Source organism: Phascolarctos cinereus, unplaced genomic scaffold (genome assembly GCF_003287225.1).
Source record: "Phascolarctos cinereus isolate Bilbo 61053 unplaced genomic scaffold, phaCin_HiC Scaffold_5;HRSCAF=322, whole genome shotgun sequence".
In the NCBI taxonomy this organism is placed as follows: Eukaryota; Metazoa; Chordata; class Mammalia; order Diprotodontia; family Phascolarctidae; genus Phascolarctos; species Phascolarctos cinereus.
The window spans coordinates 231256143-231278151 of NW_027555958.1; the positions used below are offsets into that span (position 1 = coordinate 231256143).

The window sequence follows — 22009 nt, forward strand, 5'->3', positions numbered from 1 at the left end:
TCATGCTCAACTGGAAGAAAAAAAAATGCAATCCTGTGAGAGAAAGTCAATACAATTTTTCTTATCAAAATCCTACCTCAGTTTCCATTGCATAGAAAGGTTCCAGTGCACCCCCCCATTTTTCCTACAACCTGAATGTAGCCATGTACCTTGTTATATAAGCCATACACCTTGGCTAGCAAGAAGTAGTCATGGATCATCAATCCATGGTGCTGAATTATTGCAGCTCGGACTCATCACCATTGTACGATACAGGGATATTAGCAGGTGAGTTTTCTGATTACAGATTCTTCAACTTTACAGCTGGGCACTAAGGCCATTTTTCACAGATCTTTCACCAGTTCAAGAGGTTTTCAGAACAAACATCAAAAGATATTCCCAGTCCCATTGAAGAAATTAACTGGATACTTGTTTGCACCTCTTGTGCTAAGCAGTTAATTCTCAAAGTTTTTCCTCCAAATCTCTCTTCTTTTCTAATTCTTTTCTTTGACACTATTCTTTCACTTACAAAGTCACCTTAAACTCTTTTAAAAATACTTTTAAAAATTCTTGCTTCATTTCTTCTAGGAATTACAACTGAGCTGTCACCAAAACACCAAGCAGTGTTGTTGTTGTTGTTTTCAATCTATTTTGGAGCTGTTCTTTTCTGAATTGGATTCTCAGCAACCTAGCATTATTTATATTGAGTGTTTCTTTGTCTCTGCATTCTTCCAGCTTTACTTCCCAGATTAGTATTAGACTCTACATATTCCTCAAGAGAATATCAAGGCATTGAATGGTCCTGGTCTGGAGTCCTGCTGCTGCTTTCTCTGGGAATTGCCTTCTTCAAGAATCAGAGGGGCAGCTCACACCAGGGAGTTACAAATATTCAATGTCCTCTGATCCTCTTACCTAGAGCATGGTATAATCATTGCCCTCCTGGACTTTCCAGGGGCTAAACCTTTGGTTTGGTCTGGGTAATGCAACTGCAATTTAGGCTGGAAAGGACTCTACCAGTCATTTGGTCCATCCTCTCCCCAACCACTATTTTATAGTATAGAATTTGAGCTCCAAGACCAAGGTCACACAGTAAGTCATTTGGAGGAAATCATTCCTTTCTTCCACAGTTCAAATCTAACATCCTCTTTCCTGACCTCCCCAAGAGATGGGGAGATCATTTCTTTGAATGTTCTTTGGACTCCTATATCAATTTCTTGTATGTAACACACATCTTGTGTATTAAATTATTAGTTATATTTTCATATAAACAGGGATTATGTACAGTGTTATACTTTGTATGTCCTACCATCCCAAGCATGGGGCTGAGCAGGGAGTAGTTACCTAAGAAATATTTGTAGTTTGGATGACTGACCACACGGGGACACTTCCTGCTCAGTCTATCCACAGCTAACACAAGGCCTGATTAGAATTGGGGATTCTCTTAAACATCCCACCCTCCTGGGACTAAGAGTTTTTGCTGTCTTCCCATTTTCACTGCTCTGGCCCTGACAAACAACTGTTGTGATGCCACTGTCTCAGGCTCAATCCCCAGAAAGGGATGGTATTCATGAAACTCACCTACAGAGGTTGTGCTGTCTGTAGTCATGAAGAACTTCAAGGTTCTGCCAAATGTCAATCAAATTACAGACTCCAAAGACAGAGTTATTGGAAACTCAAGCTACCAGGCCAGGCTATGATGCAGGGAAAATAGCTGAATAGTGTCAGAAGGTCCTTCATCTTTCTACCTATAAGATAACCTTGGCTGGAACGTAATTCTATTGCAGCCCAGAGGACTTTCCCCCAGGGCAAGGGAATCCTTAAAACCCTGTTGTGTGATCAAAGAGCTCCTGGCTATAGATTCCAGGACCATCAGCTTAAAAAAGAAGTGGTACTAGTGGATTTGGGGTCAGGGAATGTGTCTGCCAGCAACAACAGGAAATAAGCCTTGCCTGGATCAGAGATGGGGAAGTGAGAGAGGGCTTGGGGCAGGTCGGGTCTGGGCAGGTCATTTCCAGTTCATTAACATATGATCATGAAGACACAAGAAAGTGCATCCTGGTTCAGCCTTCTCAATCTCTGCTGCATAGTATCAACTTCTGAGCTACTTTCTAGGGACAGATGAGGATATCTCCTTTCCCACCATTCCCATTCCATAATGTTTTCTATAATGTCTAAGACTGGGTACCAATCACCCCAACTTCATTAAATTCCTTGCAATCTCACCTGTAAGGGGAAAGCAAGCAAAGCTTATTCTCCAGTAACACTAAAGTTAAAATGAGCTTAGCAGTTCAAACAAGGCAGTGAAAATTGTAAGACAGAAAGATTTAGAATGAGATTTGATTGGGAAAGTTGAGACTTTTAGGCCCTCTTCATCTACTTTGGGGAAGTGATGAAAAAGGCTTGTGAGAAAACACAAACTTAGGTTTATTTATTTTTTTTAATGTTGAAAAGGATAGGAATAAATGAACCTTTCCTTAGTGTGGCAAATAGTATCTATCTAAATCTGAAGAGCTAACATTATCTGTAATAGAGAAACAGCACTATAGGACATTCTAATTATGTTTGGGATAAAGCAAGAATGTTTGTTTTTAAAATATTGTATTTATTTTTAAATTTTTATTAATTTACTTTTAGTTTTCAACAATCACTTCCACATGTTTTTGAGTTTTAAATTTTTCTCCCCCCCTTTTCCCCCCAAGATGGTGTGCAATCTGATGTAGGATCTGCATATGCATTCCTATTAAACATATTTTCATATTAGTCGTCTTGTAAGGAAGGATTGGAACCAATAGGAGGAACCACAAGAAAAAGGAAATAAAACAAAATAAGAAAAAAAGGAGCAAATAGTATGCCTTGATCTACATTCAAACTGCATAGTTCTTTCTCTGGATGTGGATAGCATTTTCCCTAATGAGACTTTTGGAGATGTCTTAGATCCTTGTATTGCTGAGAAGAGCTAAGTCTAAGTCTATCAAAGACAGTCCTTGCACAATGTGGCTGTTACTGTGTACAATGTTTTCCTGGTTCTGTGCACTTCACTCAGCATCAGTCCATATAAATCTTTCTAAGTTTTTCTGAAGTCTGCCTGCTCATTATTTCTTATAGCACAATAGTATTCCATTATATTCATGTATCACACCTTGTTCAGCCATTCCCCAGTGGATGGGCATCTCCTCAATTTCTAATTCTTTGCCACCACAAAAAGAGCAGCTATAGATACTTTTGTATATGTGGGTCCTTTTCAGGATGTCCATTTTTATCATGATTATTTGGTATTCTTATAGAAATGCTAGACTTTTTTTTCTTCTTTGCTTTTTAATAGAGTTTCTTGTAAGCAACAGATTGGAAGGCTTTGTTTTCATATGCAATCTTTCACTCCTTCTAGTTTTGTTGTATTGCTCAATATATTCACATTTAAAATTATTAGGGTTAGGTTGATATTTTCTGATTGTGAAACTGCTGGTACTGCATATGTCATTCTCTGGTGGAGACACTCCAGGTAAATGCTTAGCCTCAACTCTTCAGAGAGCCCCAGCTGGGAGTATAAGGGAAGTAGTCTTCCCTAACATGGCTTGGAATTGTTTTTACTTTTTCTTTGTGTCCACAGCACTTATCCCAGTCTCTGGTACATTGTAGTCATCTAATAAATAACTACAGACTGATTGATCAATTGATTGTTTGGAAGCAGGGCTGACTTTCAGTCAAATTGCAAAGTAGGTGAAATTGGTATTCAGTGCCCCCAAGTCCTCTTCCTGTTTGCTCTCCTCTGCATGACCCACTTTCCCAAGATTCATTGCCATCTCTCCCATATCTCACAACCAATAGCTCTTTGCATTTTTGTCTTTTGTATTTTCATTTCTAAATTATGATATTTTTCTCTTTCTAAATTAGTACTCTATAACAGTAACTTTTGCTTAAAGTACTTTAAAGTAACCCTTTTCTCCAAGGTCCTTTTCCTGTTATCAATAACCACTCCCTCCTGTTTGTCAACCCTTCACCCAGTTTTAAAGTTCTACTTCACTTTTAATTTTATTTTCCTTTCTTCCTTACATTTAGCTACCTATTTCTTCCTTTCTTTTTCTCCTCTCATTTAATTATTTAATTCAAAATCCTCCCTCCCTAAGTCTCTAAATTCTTAAAAAAAACAACCCTATTCCTTTCTATAAAAAGGATTTCTTTATTTTTATACTTTAATTTTCTTCCCTTAATGTGTATTTTAAACTCCTATTCCTTGATTCTTGGCCAGTATATATATTTATTCCTTCATTAATGTCTTTGTGTCGCTCATGAAATTAAAGCTTCAAAAATACCAAGTTTCAGTTTCCTTTTCAAACCAATTTTGATGTTATTTCCAATGTAGGTCTCATCTCCTCATCCCTCTTTTCTATTGTGCTTTGATCTTAAAGTTGCCATTCATAGGGAAGTTAATGAGCAGAGAAGCATTGTCGTAATGGAGAAATTTGCCCATGTCCCAAATCACTCGGTCCAGTTCTGCTCCTCAACCTCCTTGGGATCATTCTTTTCATTTATGATGCAGTGTTCTCCATGAGTCCTTGCTTTCTCATTCTTCTGGATTCTAGGAGCTCCAACAACTCTGATGTCTATTCTCCTGAGGAAGGGTGTGGACCACTCTGTCAGAGGAAATAGTTTCCCCTTGGTTCATGGTGTTCCCATCAACCAACCCATTGTACATTGGACACATCACTTGTTATGGAGTAGAACTCTCCCCTTCCTATACTTCTCCATCAGTTATGATCTCTCCCTCTTTCCTCCTCCTTTGATCCCTCTCTTTGCCTCCTAACTTCCCCTTTTCTTCTTCCTGAGAGATGGCAGAAACCATTTTGACTTTATTGTTTGTCATTGATTTGGTCAGAGTACGTCAAATATTCCCCTCCAAACTCTGGCTCACCTCTACCTTTTTGTGCCCTTTCTCATTGGGAAATGTAGTCTCCAAGGATATTGATTCACCCATAGGGTAGATTATGGTTTTTGGTCTATAGCAGTAATTTTCATTGTTTTTTGATCCACAAATCTCTTTCAGTAGGAAAATATGTCGTGAATGCCTGAGGTTATTTTACATAAGTCTTAAAATTCTTTTAGATTTATTAACTGCTTATAATAACTACAATGACAACTTTTGCTCCCAAAGCTCCAAATTTAAAAATTATATTATATGGTAATGAAATATAAAATTTTGCCATTCTTATGATTTTGAAAACACTAAATATAAATTTATAGATCTCTAACTATAAAATAATAATGCATATTTTATTTGGGACATTCTGTAGAATTAGAAGAATAATTCAGTAAGGCCTCATGTGCTTGCTGCTTTCTGCAAGGCTTTATTTTAAATTTCTTTATTTTACAAATTTTATTGAATACAAATAATATTTTAATTAAATAAGTTATAAGAAATAAATGATTTTTACAACATTATAGTCAAATATAAATTTAATTTCAATGTTAAATATTTTCATTTAGACAAAAGTTTACAACATTTGGCCCAACACCAAACAAACACTGTCTTAAATTTGGTTCTGCATCAAGTTTATTTCTGTATTTTGATTTGAAACTAGAAAAAAGTCAAAATGCTCACTCATATAAATAAGCAATGGAACATGTTAGGAGAATCTTTTAATTACTATTGCTGAAAAATAGGAAATTCATAGTTTTATTAGTGAAAAATCTACTGGGCTCCAATTTTGTGAGGATATTTGTAGTCCAAAATTCATCAATATGTCTATTATATTTTCTTTTTTATCCATTGTCAATTCATATCTCTGTTTCTCTCTCTTAGTGTGTCTCTGTCTCTCTCTATCTCAGACTTTCTCCTTGACTCTGAACCTCTGTCTTTCTCCCTTGTTCTAGCTTTCTTTCTCAATCTATCGCACTCAAACTTATAAGATTAGGAAAATCAGAGTGAGTGTCTATGTTCTTTATTAATAGGATCAAAGAACATAAGAAACAGCAGATGGATGTGGAAACAAGTTATGACACACTGTAACATGACAGGTAATCAGGGTGGAAATTTTGTCCATTCTTCCTGCCACCCTCACAGATGGTATGAAGGTATACTGAAGGAAGAGACTGAGATTTAAATCCCAGATAGACATTTGCCCAATGCTTTAATCTGGGGAAAGAGGGGTTGAAAGAAGGTGTAGCCTGAACTTCATGCAACTCACCAAACAGATCTACTGGTTTGGTAGATTAGTGCTCTCCCCTGACAACTCTTTCTAGCCTTTTCCCCAAACAAGACACTCTTCTCCACCCCCACCCCCCATTTCCTGGTTCATGTACCGTCGTCAAAAACTTTTGGTTCCTTTTGAATTCCCCTGCTTGAGATGACAAGATCAGTGCCCATCTCATGTTCTTGATGAGCTCAGAAGGAGAAGAAGGAAGACCAGAGCAGTACAGAGTCCTGCTTATTTTCTACCATGTGTTCTCTGGGTGGAAGTTCACCTCAAGACCAATATCTTTGAACCTTTGAGTAACTCAGAGTACCTGCCTTCATACCCACAGCCCAGCCTAGTACATTTTCATGCTATCTCTGTGGTGGTGATGATCTAATTCCAGTCACATTTAGCTTATAAGGAAGGTTTGTTGTGGGCTGGGGAAGGGGAGGAGGATTACTAGGAAATGACAGCATTGGAAAAGAAAGATGCTTCAAATAAAACACATTAAAAAATAAAACAAAAGAGGAATTAGACTAGGTGAGCTCTAGGTGCGCTCCAACTGGAAATCTTTGATCCAGGTGATCTCAGAACCAGACTATATGGTTTTTTTACTGCTCACTTGCTCAGTATTTCACCTCCTACTTGACTATTTTTTGTTTCATCCTTTCAAAATCAAAGGTCATTTATTCTCCTTGGTAGATAAAACAGAAGCACAATAAGGATGGACTACTTCTGCCTTCTCTGAATTCATCTGTTGTCTCTGCTCCATCTGTTCCCGGGGAGACACCATCCCTTCAATTCTATCTCCTCGCCATCTCTCACATCTACCTTTTTCTCCATTCTCACAACCTCTTCCCTTTTTTAGGCCCTTATGACCTCGAATCCGGACAGGTAAAATCATATCTGATCTGGTCTCTGTGCTTCCATTCTCTCCTTTCTGATCCATCCTCCACACAATTGCCAAAATAATCTTCATGATGCATAGCTCTGAAATTGTCAAGGACAAAATGTGAAATGTTCAACCTCGTCTTTAAGCCTCCATGAGAGACAGCATTGCAAAGTGGACGTGGCCCTAGACCTGAAGCCAAGGAGATGCAAGTTCAAATCCAACTCAGATACTTACTACTATGTGCCTTGTGCAAATCACTTAACTTCTCTTTGCCTCAGTTTCCTCATCTGCCAATTGAGAGAGGTTTGATTCAATGGCCTTTAAGGTCCTTTCCAGTTCTAAATCTAGGATCCTGTGATTCCCACCTCCCTTTTCACTCTTATGTCCTATCACTCACTTTCATGAATGTCCTGTTTCAGTCAAACTGACCTGCTGCTAGCTGTTGCCCATATTTGATATCACAAACCCTACCACTCACAGACTTGATCATACATGTGTTATTCCATGTCTGGCATCTCAGAGTCTGTAGCTTCCTTCCAAGCTCAGCTCAGAGTCACATCCTTCCCTGGACTTTTCTCCATTCTGTTTCTCCTCTACCTCTCACCCTCACTCTGAGGTGTCAGTGTCTATCTCTCTTGAAATGCTCTCAAGAAGGAATCTATTGAGTCAAGTCTACTATGCTCCATATAAATGAGTGATACATTTATGGTTTGAGAACACAGTTCCTTTCTTCACTAGATTTGAACAAGGCCTTGACACTTTGCTAGGTGCTGGTTGGTTGCTGTCCTTCATGTTTAAAGAGGACCACAATGTGATCACTATGTTGTAGTCAAGGTACAGTGTGTGACTGCGGCTGATCAGACCAATATGAGCTCAGAAGGCTCTCCTACAATTTATCTACAATAGTCCATAGGAACATTCAGAGTGGAGATGTCTAAATTTGTGCATCTCACATTTTTTTTTGAGTTACTGCAATTCTGTTTCACTCATAGAACACAGTACCTGCTTTGATGTAGGCACACTGTGCTGGGCTGTCCCTTGCATTGCCTTTCATGTGATGCAGTTGGTACCAAAGCTCTTCAGAGAATCTTTGAGAATGTCCACGTATCTTTTCTTCTGACCACCATGTGAGTGCCATGTGAGTGCCTGCCTTGGGTGAGTTGTGCTCTCTGTAATACAGTTTGAATGCTTGGCAGTTTAGCCCCAAAAGACCTCAGTGTCCAGTGCCTTATCTCACAGGGTGATCTTCAGAAGCTTCCCAAGACAAGTCAAATGGAAGCAGTTCAGTTTCCTGGCATGATTCTGATATACCGTCCAGATTTCACAGGCATACAACAATGAAGTCAGTGCAACAGCTCAGTAGACCTTCAGTGTGGTAGGCAGTCTGATACGTCTTCTTTCCCACACTTTCTTTTGGAGCCTCCCAAACACTGAGCTAGGTCTGGCAGTGCCTGCATCAACCCTACAGTGAGATTGCCAGATTGACTGAAGAAGTTCCTCTAGCCCTCTGAGGCTGAAGAAAACCTCTGAGCTTGTTCAAATCAGAAATTCACTTGCTAAGCACAGAATTGAGATAAAGCCTCTCAGTGAAGGAATAGCTTGGGGAGTGGAGACTGCTTCAGCCTTACCTAGTCTGGTCAGTGCAAGGGAAAGTTGGAATAATCTCCTCAGGCCCTTGTCATATGTATAATTTTGGATTTACTTATAAGTGTATATGGCATACCTGTCCATGTAAGCTACTGTGATGTAACATTAGTTTCTGTCTTTTCTTTTTTGTTTTCTTTTCCTTCTGTCTTCAATATCCAACCTAGTGCTTTGTATAAAGAAATCATTTCAATCCATTTTTTCCCTTGCCTTTCATTGCCAGCTTCTGTGCATTCTAAACTTTGAGTGACATTTCTCTTTTAGGTCTGTCCACTTCTTTTGATTCCACAATTCCCTGCCTTGGTTTCCCTCTTTTATAAAATATGCTGGCCAAAGGCAAATCCCAGCCCACTCTCACTCCTCAGCCTGTGGAAATAGGCCATAGGCTTCCTATTTTTAAAGTGACTTTAGCAGCAAAAAGCCAGCTTTGAAGTCCCAGTTCAGACTCTGGTCAGATCTCTCTCCAGACTGAAGAGTCCCACTCAGGAGAGTAGCCTATTGAATTGGAGTTGAGACAGATGATCATCAAAGCCCACCTCTCATGGTCCCTGCTCTTCCAAAGTATCAGCCCCTCCGGCTAGTCTCAGGAGTCTCCAAACTGATTCATTTATTCAAGCCAGTGGATGAATGTGAAATATATCTGTCTACTAACAGAGAATGAGCTCCATACCCCTGTCCCATTCACCTCCTCCCCTTTCCTAAGACACACATCCTAGGCCACCCTTTTCAGTGCTGGCTGCACTTCTCTCATGCATGCCTTCCTCCACATATCAATATACACACCTGTCTTGGAAAAATCCCATGAATGAATGAATGAAAAAGCTTTTATTAAGTGATTTCTATGTGTCAGGTGCTCTGCTAAATATGGGGGTACAAATACAAACATGCATCTCAGTCTCTGCCCTTATGGAGTTTACATTTTAATGAGGAAAGACAAGACACACAGGGGAGCTGGAGCCAGAGGAGATGGTGTAATATAGGCTGCAGTATGGTTTGGAAATGGCTAGGATGTGACCTGGAGGCCCAGCTCCAGGCAAAGGAAGACAAAAGCTCTCTTTTTAGAACTTTTTCCCCATTGCCACTTGTAGATGTTTTCTCTACTGCCATTACTGGAAACTTCTCTTTAAGATTCACTGGGTACAAATAAATCAACCAATCCAGATACTGGTAGTGATCATCTACTTCACTCCAAGTCATTCATCCTCTTTTGTTTTTTATTGATTATATTTAAATAATATTTTATTCTTCCCAATTACATGTATAGACACTTTTCAGTGTTCACTTTTTTGGGGGCAATCATTGAATTGCTCAGGATCACACAGATAACAAGTGTGTGAGGCAGGATTTGAACTCCTGACTCCAGGATTGGTGCTGTATCCACAGTGCCACCAGCTGTCCTTTAACATTCATTTTTTTTAAATGTTAGTTCAAAATTTTGTCCCTCTCTCCTCACCTTCCCCTCCCCAAGACAGTAAGCAATTTGATATCAGGTAAATATGTGCAATCATGTTAAATATATTTCCACATTAGTCATTTTGTTTTGAGGGCATGGATGCCCATCAATTGTGCAATGGCTGAATAAGTTGAGGTGTTTGAATGTAATGGAATACTATTGGACTATAAAATACGATGAGCAGGTAGATTTCAGAAAAACCTGATAGATTTACATGAACTGATGCAAAGTGAAGTGAGCAGAACCAAGAGAACATTGTATACAGTAACAGCAATATTGTAAGGATAATCAACTGTGAATGACTTAGCTGTTCTCAGCAGTACAATGACCTCCCTATTTCCTTAAAAAGTATAGTCTCTAACTCATAGTCTTCCTCTGAACCCCAGTCCCCTGTTCTTAACTTTTGGGTACTTCCCCATACACATAGATGTTTTCTCAATCACCCCTAGCTTGCCAGTTTCTCAATCTCCTTATCTTCCATGACCTATTCCTTCATTCCACCACAACTGCATGTAAGAAAGGTCATACTTTTGATCTCACTGGAACCTCCATTTCTTCCACTTTCATGATCACACATTCTCTAACTCCTATATCTGAAAATAATCTTTGATCATTCCCTTGTTCCTCCTAAACTTACTCTGCCTGCACAATTTTCTTCAGCCCCTGCACCCCTCAGTACTCTCCCAGGTGATCACCCCTGCATCTCCTTCTCCTATTTATGTACCATGTCAAGGTGCTAGAAGGAGTCACACAACCTGGGTCCCAGGGTCCACTTCACATTTATGTTATCTAACTTCAACTGGGCCCTTAGGGCAGCAAAGCCTCCCTAAGTCATTCTTCATCACACTCCCCAAAGCACTTGTTCTAAACTTTTTCATCTCTTAAGCTTTCTCTAGCACCCCTGCTCCCACCCTCTCAACAGATAACCGAGACAAATTCTTTCAGTGAAAAATCTGACTCAGAAGAAAAGAGGCGCTCCCAGCACCTTGAGTCTCCCTAGAACCAATTCCATGCTCCAACAAGAGTGCACTACTGTGCCTATTTTCCCACATCCCCTTCAGTGTGTGCATTTTCTTCCTTGGGCATCTTTGTCAGCTAGATGAGTATGAGGTGAAACCTTAAATTTGCTTTAATTTTCGTTTCTCTAATTATTCCTGATTTAGAGCATTTTTACACGACTATTGAAAGCTTGATTTCTCCCTCGGAAAACTGCCTTTTCATAGACAGTGACTATCATTGAGGGAATGAAAGATTCTTCCAAAATGAGTCAGTTTCATAGAGTCAACAATCTATATGTATATATGATTATATGTGTGTGATATATGTACACACATTTATTCATATACATATACATACATACATAAATACATACTATATGTATGTTCTATGTGTGCATATGAATTAAGTTCTTATGAGAGAAACCAGCTTCAATGTCCCTGTGATTGTTTGCCTTACAGTTTTAACTTCATTGGCTTTCTTTGTGCAAAACTTTTAATTTCATATACTAAAATTGCTCACTTTCTCTTCTGTGAGCTGTTTCTTGCTTTCTCACGAACTCTTGCCTTAATCATAGATCTGAAAGATAGCTTTTTTCCCCTTGCTCCTCTAATTTGTTTATGATGTCATACTTCAGGTCTAAGTCATATATTCATTTGGAGCTTGCCCTGGTCTATAATGTTCTAGTATATCCAATTACAGCAATATTTTTAAAAACAAGTTTCACAGACACCAGGTTAAGAACCACTGCCTAGGGAAACCGATGCTTACACACCTGCATCCTCTTTTCCTTTTTTTGGTTGCCATAGTTTCTCTTAGCAAGGACTTTTCTGCTTTAGCATGGAAGAAATATCAGCTAGTTTTATGACATGCCAGGTGAAGCAGTTATAATAAGAGGCTTTTTCTGGAGGGAAGGATGTGGCTTGTCAGGCAGTCTGAGAAGGTATCTAGAGCATGCGGTGTCTCCAGAAGGAAGCTTTGGAGAAAGGAAAGGGCTGTAGAGAAATCTAAGCTAACAGAGGGATTCTATGGATGAGTCAAACAGCTTTGAAGGTTGAGTGGCAGAAATATTAAGGATCTACAATAAACAAATTGATTGTTAACTACTTAATTCTAAGAGCTTTCTAAGATCATTTGGATATTTTCTCTTTTTTAAAAGTATTTTATTAATTTTTTAAAAAGAAACTTACATTTTGAATTTGTTGCATTCTTGCAAAGGGTACACAAGATTCTTTAGTATACAATCCCCTTTTACTCTTCTGCTGTGTATATGGAAGTGCTTGTTTTATTTAGTGTTTATTAAAATTAGCATAAAAGTTTTAAAAATAGTGCAAATCTTTAAAAAAGAAATCTAAGTTTAGAGTAGGAGAGAGAATGAGATGGTGAAGATGGGCAGAGGCTATGGAGGCAGGAGTGTGGAGAAAATCAGTGGGGACCAGGGCAGGTGCTTAGGAGGGCAGTGGTCAAGGCCAGGACTGAATGATGTGGGGAGAGGCTGGAATGGAAGAGATCAGCACAGGGTAAATGATACGACAGAATTTCAGATGGTCATACTGAATGGGACAAAGAGAAATGCTGGGACATTCAAATGAAGAAAGAGCAACTGGATAAGTTAATTGAACAAAAAAGATCACATCTACATAACATCTTGCAGTTCACAACATTAGTGGCATGTAAGTAGTACAAATATCATTATCCACATTTTCAACATGAGGGAACTGAAGCTCAGAGAGGTGAAGCAATTTTTTCAGTCACACAGCTACTAAGTGTTAAGTAGTAGGGAATAAATTTGGACAAATTTGGAGTGGACAGGATAGAGGTGGATTGAAGAAGAATCATGAAGAAAGTACAAAACAGTAGGGGGGCAATGAAGAATTTTATGGATTATAAGTTTATACTAGGACACATATCTGCCTTTTCTGTTTCTGTAGCTTTGCCTACACTGTTTCCTATGCTGAATGCTCTTCCCCCTCTTTCAAATTCCTATCCATTTTAAAAAAGATGAAATGCAACTCATTCAGGAAATCTTCACATCATTGATAACTGATTCACTGATTCACATCATTGGTAACAACTTCCCCACTTTGGAGCTCATCTAACACTTGGTTTTCTCCTCTCAGGTGTATTTATCACAGTTGGTTTTATTCTATGGTTATTCATGTATTTCTTATATTCCCCTATTAAGTTCCAGTAAACAGGAACCCGCCTAGCATCTAATCTAATACTCTTCACATAGTGGACACTAAAGCAATGTTAATAGAAGAGAATGTTAGAGTCAGGAGGGATTGGAGAGAGGGAGAAAAGATGTTTAACTTGAAAGAGTTAGAAGGAAATGGGTGAGAGGGAGCAAGAGGAAGACTTGCTGGTGATGGTGATGTGAGAATTCTCATGCTCATTACCATTTGTGTTTTACTTGGCATGATACTTACTGGTCAACAGAAACTGCAGTGGCTAACATTCTCACTGTGGCTGGGCAATATATGAATGGATGGGGAAAAAAATTTGTCACGTACTTGTTCAGTTGTTTTAGTCATATCTACCTCTTCATGACCCTATTTAGGAGTGTTCTTGGTGGAGATACTGGAATTGTTTGTCATTTTCTTCTCAAGCTCATTTTACAGATGAGGAAACTAAGGCAAATGGGGTTAGGTGATTTGCCCAAGGTCACACAGCTAGTAAACATCTGAGGCCGGATTTGAACTCGGGTTTTCCTGATTCCAGGCTTGGTACTGTATTCACTGCACTGCCTAGATTCCATACACATACACAAATACACACACATATCACTTATGCGTCAATCACTGTGCTAAGTGCTGTTCATATGAATATGCAAGCAGAACAGCCTCTGCCCTCAAGGAGCTTACATCCTAAGAGGGCTGATGACATACATAGGGATATAGATATCCCTATTTCATTTGCCACTAGCTGCTCTGCTTGGTTTTAACTCCACCATCATCTTCATCACATCCATTCAGGATTAACTCATCACCAGATAAACTCAGCATCAGAAAACTCCACATCATGGAGATTGCTTCAGCTTCTCTGCTTATGCCTCATCAGCCCCTTAGTCACTTCTGCCTCTCTGATTGGAGGGCTGGACAGCAGAGCAAAAACCTGCTCCCATCGCCTCCCTTCATAGAGAGCTCCAAATCCCAGCCAGCAGAGATCTTCCTTTGCCACTGGCTGCTCTGCTTGATTTGGACTCTACAGGTGTCTTCATTACGCTCCCATGCCAGTTATCCTCTGGCACTGTTGGCACTGTCGTCCTCCTCACCCTTTCCTTTTCTGTTTTGTCTCCCCTCATTAGACTGTAAGCTCCTTGAAGGCAGGGACTGTCTTTCTTTTTCTTATTTGTACCCCTGTGCTTAGAACAGTGCTTGGCACAGTTGCACATTGTAGGAGCTTAATAAATGTATACTGCATTGTATCTTTCCTTTGATTCCAGGATCCCAGAGCTGTGGTTAGGGAAGGACAGCTGGGGCTTTGCCCCAGGGTGCTGACACCCAGTTACATATTTGTGTCTGACTCTTTGTGACCCCATTTGGCAGAGGTACTGGAGTGGTTCGTCATTGTCTTCTCCAGGTCATTTTACAGATGAGGAAACTAAGGCAAAGAGGGTCAAGTGACTTGACCAGAGACACAGCTAGTAAGTGTCTGAGGCCAGATTTGAACTCAGGAAAATGAATCTTCCTCACTTCAGGCCTGGCATTCTATCCACTGTGCCACCTAGCTGCCTCTCTGTCTATGGGTCTATAGGCAGTGAAAACAATAGCCCTCAGACCCCAACCCATCTGCCTCTTGGTGATCTCATGAACTTACACTGGTTCATTTTTTATTTCTATATGTATAACTCTCACATGTGTGCGTCTAGCCTTTATCTCTCTAAACCTCTAAGAACAAAAGGTAATTCTTTAGTGGGGGCTTGTGAGCTATATTTTTAGTAGATGTCAACACAGAGAGAAACTTGAACCTGAGACAGTTTTTCTGAGGCCTTCATATGTGAAAGGGAGACAGAGAGGTTGCCACAGTATATTCCCCTGGTATAATGTAACCTTCTTGAAGGCAGGGACTATTTTTTTTTCCTGATCTTTGTATATCTAACCACTAATGTTGAGCTTTGCACATAGTGGGTGCATAATATATGGCTATTCAGTGAATTAAACATTGAAAACAGAGGTAATTAGACATGAGATCTTTAGTAGATAGCTATGACAGGAGTGAGGCATGGTGGTTGGAATGAATGGCTGGGGAGCCATGGTGGAAAGAGAGCTGGAGGCCTGGAAAACAGGCTGGTTCTGGGAGGAACATGAAGTTATGGGGAGACAAGGGTTCTATATAGGTATAGAGGGAGTATAAAGGGGAAGAGAGAAGAGAAGAGAAATTGGAAGATGTCTGCGACTCAAGGTGCTTCAGAAGCTAAGAACATTAGGTCTCTGGGTGAAGCTTGCAATGGATGTGAGACTCCCTAGATTTGTCACTGGGATAGAATGATCTCATGGTCTTGATATGGATGGGACTTCTTTTTCTGTCTTCAGGGCCAATCTCAGGTCAGAATGCTCCCATCTTCACCCTCAATCCTTAGTCACCATAGTGATAAGTGACATTGACTCACTGAGTCACTGAACACCATCACCTCATAAATACTGGATGCTGATTCTGATGTTGATGCTGGGCTTGAAGCTGGGCTGTGGACCCAGTTCCCTCCCATGACTGAGCAGGCCTGAGTATGAACTCATCTTTCTTACAGTTCCCATTTCTCAGCCACAAGCACTGGCATCTAATCAGTCAACAAGGAGTTGGCCATGTCACAACCTGCCCTAGGAGCTGCCCAGAGAAATACAGATGTCTCTGTCTTTGTCTGTCTCTTTCCTCTAATCAACTACCCCAAATACCTTCTCTCTACACTGATGATTTCTCTAACCCCCTAGAGCAGACCTACTGCTAGACTCCATCTGCTGGAGACAGATGATGCCACACATTCCTCTACTCCCCATTGGCTAGAACATCCTGCCCTTCCAAGGTAGGATGGGAGGGTTTTCCCCAAATAACTTCCCCAAAGCTTGTTCTTCAACCTGCAACTTTCTCCCCCACTGCAGGAAGCTCAGGATCCACCAGTCCTTCCTTACAAGTGAAAGAGAACTACTCTGTTCCTCCCTTCCTGCCTTGGGTTAGAGTCTCTGTGGATGGGACCCATGACTCTGAGGGCTAAGGCTTGGGGGACACTTTAAGGAAGATGGAGTGGGGCAGACATGAGTGGAGTAGGGAGAGAGAAAGGGGCATGGGTACACACTGACACAGCTATCAGAAAAGACTGGTGGTGTTCATCCTACTGAGAGGAGCTGTATTAAACAGTCCTCCCTCTTCCCTACATCAGACCTTTCTCTGCCTGTAGTGGAGATGTTTTATTTAAATGGCACTTGTGATTGAGGCAGGTCTCAGCATGGACCTTTCTTAGCTTTTTCTTTTTTGAAACCTAATTATAGGCTCTTAGCCAGAAGAGACTCCCAGCATTAGCTAGAAACTTCTAAGAGATACTGAGAGCTCAGAATCCTTTCCCCAGCACTTCTTGTATTGGGGTTCCTCATCCCTCATTAGATCTTGCTGCACACTCCAGTCATAATAACTGTGACCTGGCTCCTACACAGGTGGAGGAAGCTTGCAATGAGTATAAGAAAAGTGAGGGAGGAATTTTGTGCTGCATGCTGCTTATTTGGAGGGGTATGTGACTCCTGATTGGTGGAAAGAATACTGAGTGTGATGTTGCATGACTGTGTAAGGGGCTTACTTCATTTGGCTGCAGAAACTTTGGAGAGATTATTCAGAGACATGTGGACAAAGGACATCAGGGAGGTAGTGGGAAAAAAAAACTTTGGAATGACAGACATGCATGGGAAACTAGCCCTATACTTTCCTTGCAGTTACTTGAAATTCTAGAGGCTTCTGAGAATGGTCCTCTGGGTGATATTGTGCTTGCTCTCTCTCTCTCTCTCTCTCTCTCTCTCTCTCTCTGTCTCTCCCCTTGTTGTTCCCTGTAACACCATTAGGGTTACTCTCCTCTCCAAATAGTTGTAGTGTAGGCAATGACAGATTCACGACAAAAGCTGTATTCCTGATGAATTTTGTTTAATATAATTTTTTTTTACCCAATTACATGTTGAAACAAATTTTTAAACATTTTTAAAAAAAGTTTTGAGTTTCAAATTTGAGCCCTCTCTCCCTCCCTCCCCTACCCCTTCCCTGAGATGGTACAAAATCTGATATAGTTTATACATGTGAATCATGTAAAACATTTCCATATTAGTCATTTTATACAAGAAGACAAATAAAAAGAGAAAGAAAGAATGAAAGTGAAAATAGCATGCTTCAGTCTGTATCACATAGTCTCAGTTCTTTCTCTGGAGGCAGATAGTATGCTTCATCATTAGTCCTTTGGGATTATCTTGGATCATTGTATTGCTGAGAAGGGCTAAGTCACTCACAATTCTTCATTGCATAACGTTGCTATTACTGTGTACAATGTTCTCCTGGTTCTGCTCACTTTGCATCAGTTTATGTAAGGCTTTTGGGTTTTTCTGAATCATCCTGCTTGTCATTTCTTATAGCACAATAATATTCCATCACAATCATAACCACGGCTTGTTTAGCCATTGCCCAATTGATGGGCATCCTCTCATTTCTAATTCTTAGGCACCAAAAAGAGCTGCTATAAATATTTTTGTACAAATTGGTCCTATTCCCTTTTTGAAATATCTTTGGGATAAAGCCCTAGTAGTGGTATTGCTGGATCAAAGGGTATGCACAGTTCTATAGCTCTTTGGGCATAGTTCCAAATTGCTCTCCAGAATGGTTGCTTCCTGATTATTTTTAAAGGGGAGGGTAGTCCCAGGCTTACATCCCTCAGCTTGGCTCTTTCTCCCCCAAAATGCTGGTTACACAAAGGATTAGAATGAATAGCAAATAGTGAATAAAGCCATTTATCCAAGCAAAACGGCAAACAGAAATCAGAGAATTTGTCTGATTAGAAGATGACATAAAATATATGAGTAAATGAGCTTTTCATCTAGAAGTGAGTTAAGTTTTCAGCTCAAATAAGGAATGAGCAAGCAATCTCACTCAGAGTAGATCTATTCTTAGAAGTCTCTAGAATTTTGAGCAAGTCCAAAGACAAGAAGGCCTGACTTCCATACATTCATGCCATTCCAAAGGCTTTCTTCACTAATACCTGGAGTTCCCTCTGTGTCTGCTTCTCTCTGGATAATGCCTCTAAAGTCTGTGAGGCCAATTGAGATAAAGCCACCTTTGTACTCAGCATTTTTTGTGTCAATCAAGAGGCAGGAGAGGAACAAATGAGGTAAAATTTATAAAGTGCTTTGCAACTTTGAATCTGTAAATACTGTTATTATGATGTCTCTTCATCACATAGAGTCATTCCAGCTGATAAAGTGGATTTTTTTTTAGTCCAAGTGTAGAACTTTCCACTTTCCACTTATCTCAGTTAAGTTTAATCTCATTCTACTCATTCTTCCATCATTCTGACTTGTTAACAACTTTTTGGATCCTGGCTCTGTCATCCAAAGCATTAGCTCTGTCTCCCAGTTTTAAGTCATCTGAAAATTCACTTTGCATGCCTCCTATGTCTTCATCCAAGGCATGATAAAAACTTAACGTTGACTAGTACAGGACCAAAGACAGCTTCCTAGCATGCTCTACTAGAGAACTTCTTCCCATCTGACATTCAACCCTCAAGGACTCACCTTTGGGCCCAGCCATTCAACCATTTCCAAATCCAGCTAACAGCATTAATCCCTCCATATCTGTCCATCTTCTCCCGAGGGTAGCACTGGAGACTGTCAGATTCTTTGTTGGAATCTGACAGTACTACATCTACAATATTCTCCTGAACCATCAGTTCAGTTATAGCGTCAAAAAAAGGAAGGTTTGTCTGTGATGATCTGTTTTTGATGAGGTCTTGATGGCTTTTACACAATCACTTTTCCCTTTCAAAATGCTCACAAACCATATCTTTTATGACGTGTTTTAAAATTTTTTTTGGGAGTCAAAAGCAAAATTCATTGAACCATAGATTACATACTTCTCTATCTTCCATTCTTAAAAATATGGAACACTGGTCCTTCTTCAGTTTTATGGGACCCACTACAGTAGTGAAGACTTTCACTGATCTTAATAGCAGCCCAGCTTCAGCATGCTAACATTTGGCTGTTGTAATAGTGTGGCCAAGACAGGACCTCTGGGGCCCCTTCCTTCCCTGAGAATCTATGATTTCAGGGACCTTTTTTTTTCTTCACCAGAAAAACATGAAAGTATTAGAACAGACCCTGCAAAAGGAACCTCTGCCTGGGAACTAATGATGCCCTTCATTCCTAATGCTAATTGGCTCTCTCACTTCTGAGATTGCCCCACCCCAGAGCAAACAAGAGAGTCGGTAAATTCTTAGTCTGGGAGACTTTGGGGGAGTTCCCATGAAGCGAGGGCCATCCTGACTGTTAGATCTCTCTGGGTCCCTTAGCTTCATCTTGTCTCCAGGATGGTGTGTGTGCTGCCCCGGGGTCTGGACAGAGGTTCTGGCTGTGACCCTGCTGGTGCTGAATTCCCAGGTGGCTGCAGGCAGACATGCCCCAAGTAAGTACAGAGTAGCAGCTCCCCAGAGAGCCCAGGTTGGGGCCCAAGGGGAGCACTCTTCCCTCTAGGCCCAGACCAAAGGAAGGCCTTGGGACAGGATGGTCCTCAGACAGGTGGGCAGTAGGTGAAACTGGTTTTCAGGCTCCCCTCCCAACTAACTCTTCCATGGTCCTTTGATTTCCTTTCCCCTTTTCCTCAGGGTTCAGGGAATTGATGCAGCCCCTCCAAGAGCTGAGGGATTGAGGCCGTTTGTCAATAAGAAATCATGAAGCAGCTGCTGTCTGCTGGGCACTGTGCTAATGCTAAGGATAGAAAGGCAAAGGCCAGTTCCTGTTCTTGAGGAGCTCACAGTCTAATTGGAAGACAACAGGCAAACAATTCTGTATGAACAAGATAGATAGAGGAGAAATGGGACATGATCAAGAGAGGGAAGGCACTAACATTAAGGGGGATCAGGAAAGGCTTCCTGTAGAGGGTGGCATTTGAGCTGATACTTGAAGTAAGCCCGGGAAGTGAGGAGGCAGAGGGGAGAAAGAAGAAAATTCTAAGCCTGGGAGACAGCCAGAGAGTGCCCGGACTGGGGAGATGGAGAAATTTATGGAAGAACAGGAAGGCCAGTGTCAATGGATAGCAGAGGACTGGGGGCATGAGAACATGAAGTGTAAGAAGGCTGGAAGGGTAGGAGGGGACCAGTTGTGAAGGGCCTTGAAGGCCAAGCAGAGAATTTTATAATTGATTCTGGAGGTGACAGGGAGTCACTGGAGTTTATTGATTAGGGGGTGACATGGCCAGAGCTGCCACCCCTGACTGAGTGCTTCTGTCCCACTACAGATTGTCCCAAAGTTCGACTAAGCTGCTGGAAAGGTTTAAATTTGGTTGTTATTGGGGGAGCAAGGGGTAGACTTTCCTGGATTAATTTCCCAGGTATGATTTCAAGGCCATGAGTGACGCTGGAGTGTTTGGGACCACCCCTGGTTTTCATGAATAACATCATGGTGGAGTAGGGGAATGTCTTCCCATCCATTTCTCAGAGGCAGGTTAGGGGCAGGTACTGGTCTAGAGAGACCAAGGGGATTGATCCAGGCTGGCTTTTCTCCTGTCTTCATGATCCATTGTTAATGGACTGAAAAAAAAAGGTGTAGGCTCAATTTTCCCTCATCCTCCACTCCCCTGGTCAGGCCAGGCTTGCACTCCCTACTCCCCATCTTTCAGTGTCATCTCTGGTCTCCACACTATTGCTGCTGTCCCTGAAGCCTGGTCAGGATCAAAGGGCCTCTGCCATGACCCAGTAGAGGTGTAAGATCCTTTGTTCTGGGCAGGGAGGGAGCCCTCTGGGATGGGACACAACCTCTTCCAGCTAGTGTAAGTATTATAGGGGAACAGATAAAAGCCCCTCTGGCACTGTCTGCATTATTTCCCCTGCAGCCTGGCCTGGCACCTGGCCTGGCCCATCACAGTCTCTTTGGGATCCTAACCTGTTCTCAAGGAATCTGACCCACTTTTGAGGTTTATCAACTGCACTGACTCTGGGGGGAGAGTATGTCATGTGTCACATCCATTCTCCAGGTCTGGGCAAGAAGAAGGGCCTTCTAGAGACAGTCTATTAGGGACTGAGGAAGGAGACACCAAGGACAGTGGGATCTCCCAGTTCTAGCAGAGTGATGGCTGCTTAACCTAGCTGACAACTCCAGTATCATCCTGCTATAACCCATGGGTGTACTGAGCAGGTGCTGCCCCCTTGTGGACAATCATCCAAACTACACAGTATTTAAGTAGCCTCCCAAACTTTCTTTCTTCTTTCTTTCTTCTTTCTTTCTTCTTTCTTTCTTTCTTTTTCTTTCTTTCTTTCTTTCTTTCTTTCTTTCTTTCTTTCTTTTCTTTCTTTCTTTCTTTCTTCTTTCTTCTTTCTTTCTCTCTCTCTTTCTTTCTTTCTTTCTTTTTTCTCTCTTCTCTCTCTCTCTTTCTTTCTTTCTACAATTGGGTTAAGTGGCTGCCCAGGGTCTAGTAAGTGTTATGTGTCTGAGGCCAGATTTGAAATCAGGTCCTCCTTACTCCAGGGCCGGTGCTCTATCCTCTGCGCCACCTAGCTGCCCCCCAAACTTTTATTGTGCTCTTGCTATGTGCCAGGCACTGTGTTAACTGCAGGGACATAAAGAAAGGTAAAAGTCCCTGGGGATGACAACATGAAAACAACTGTGTACAACAAGTTATATTTAGGATAACTTGGTGATAACG

The 22009-nt window shown here is 41.0% G+C and overlaps 1 protein-coding gene across 1 annotated transcript in view; it reads left to right on the forward strand.

Annotated features, from left to right (window-relative positions):
* Positions 1-22009, forward strand: part of LOC110204537 (H-2 class II histocompatibility antigen, E-S beta chain-like) — a 56651-nt gene that overhangs the window by 25318 nt on the left and 9324 nt on the right. The window contains exon 2 of the mRNA XM_078155674.1: positions 19662-19774. Coding sequence (XP_078011800.1) covers positions 19662-19774 — 113 coding nt within the window. The remainder of the gene's footprint in view (positions 1-19661; positions 19775-22009) is intronic.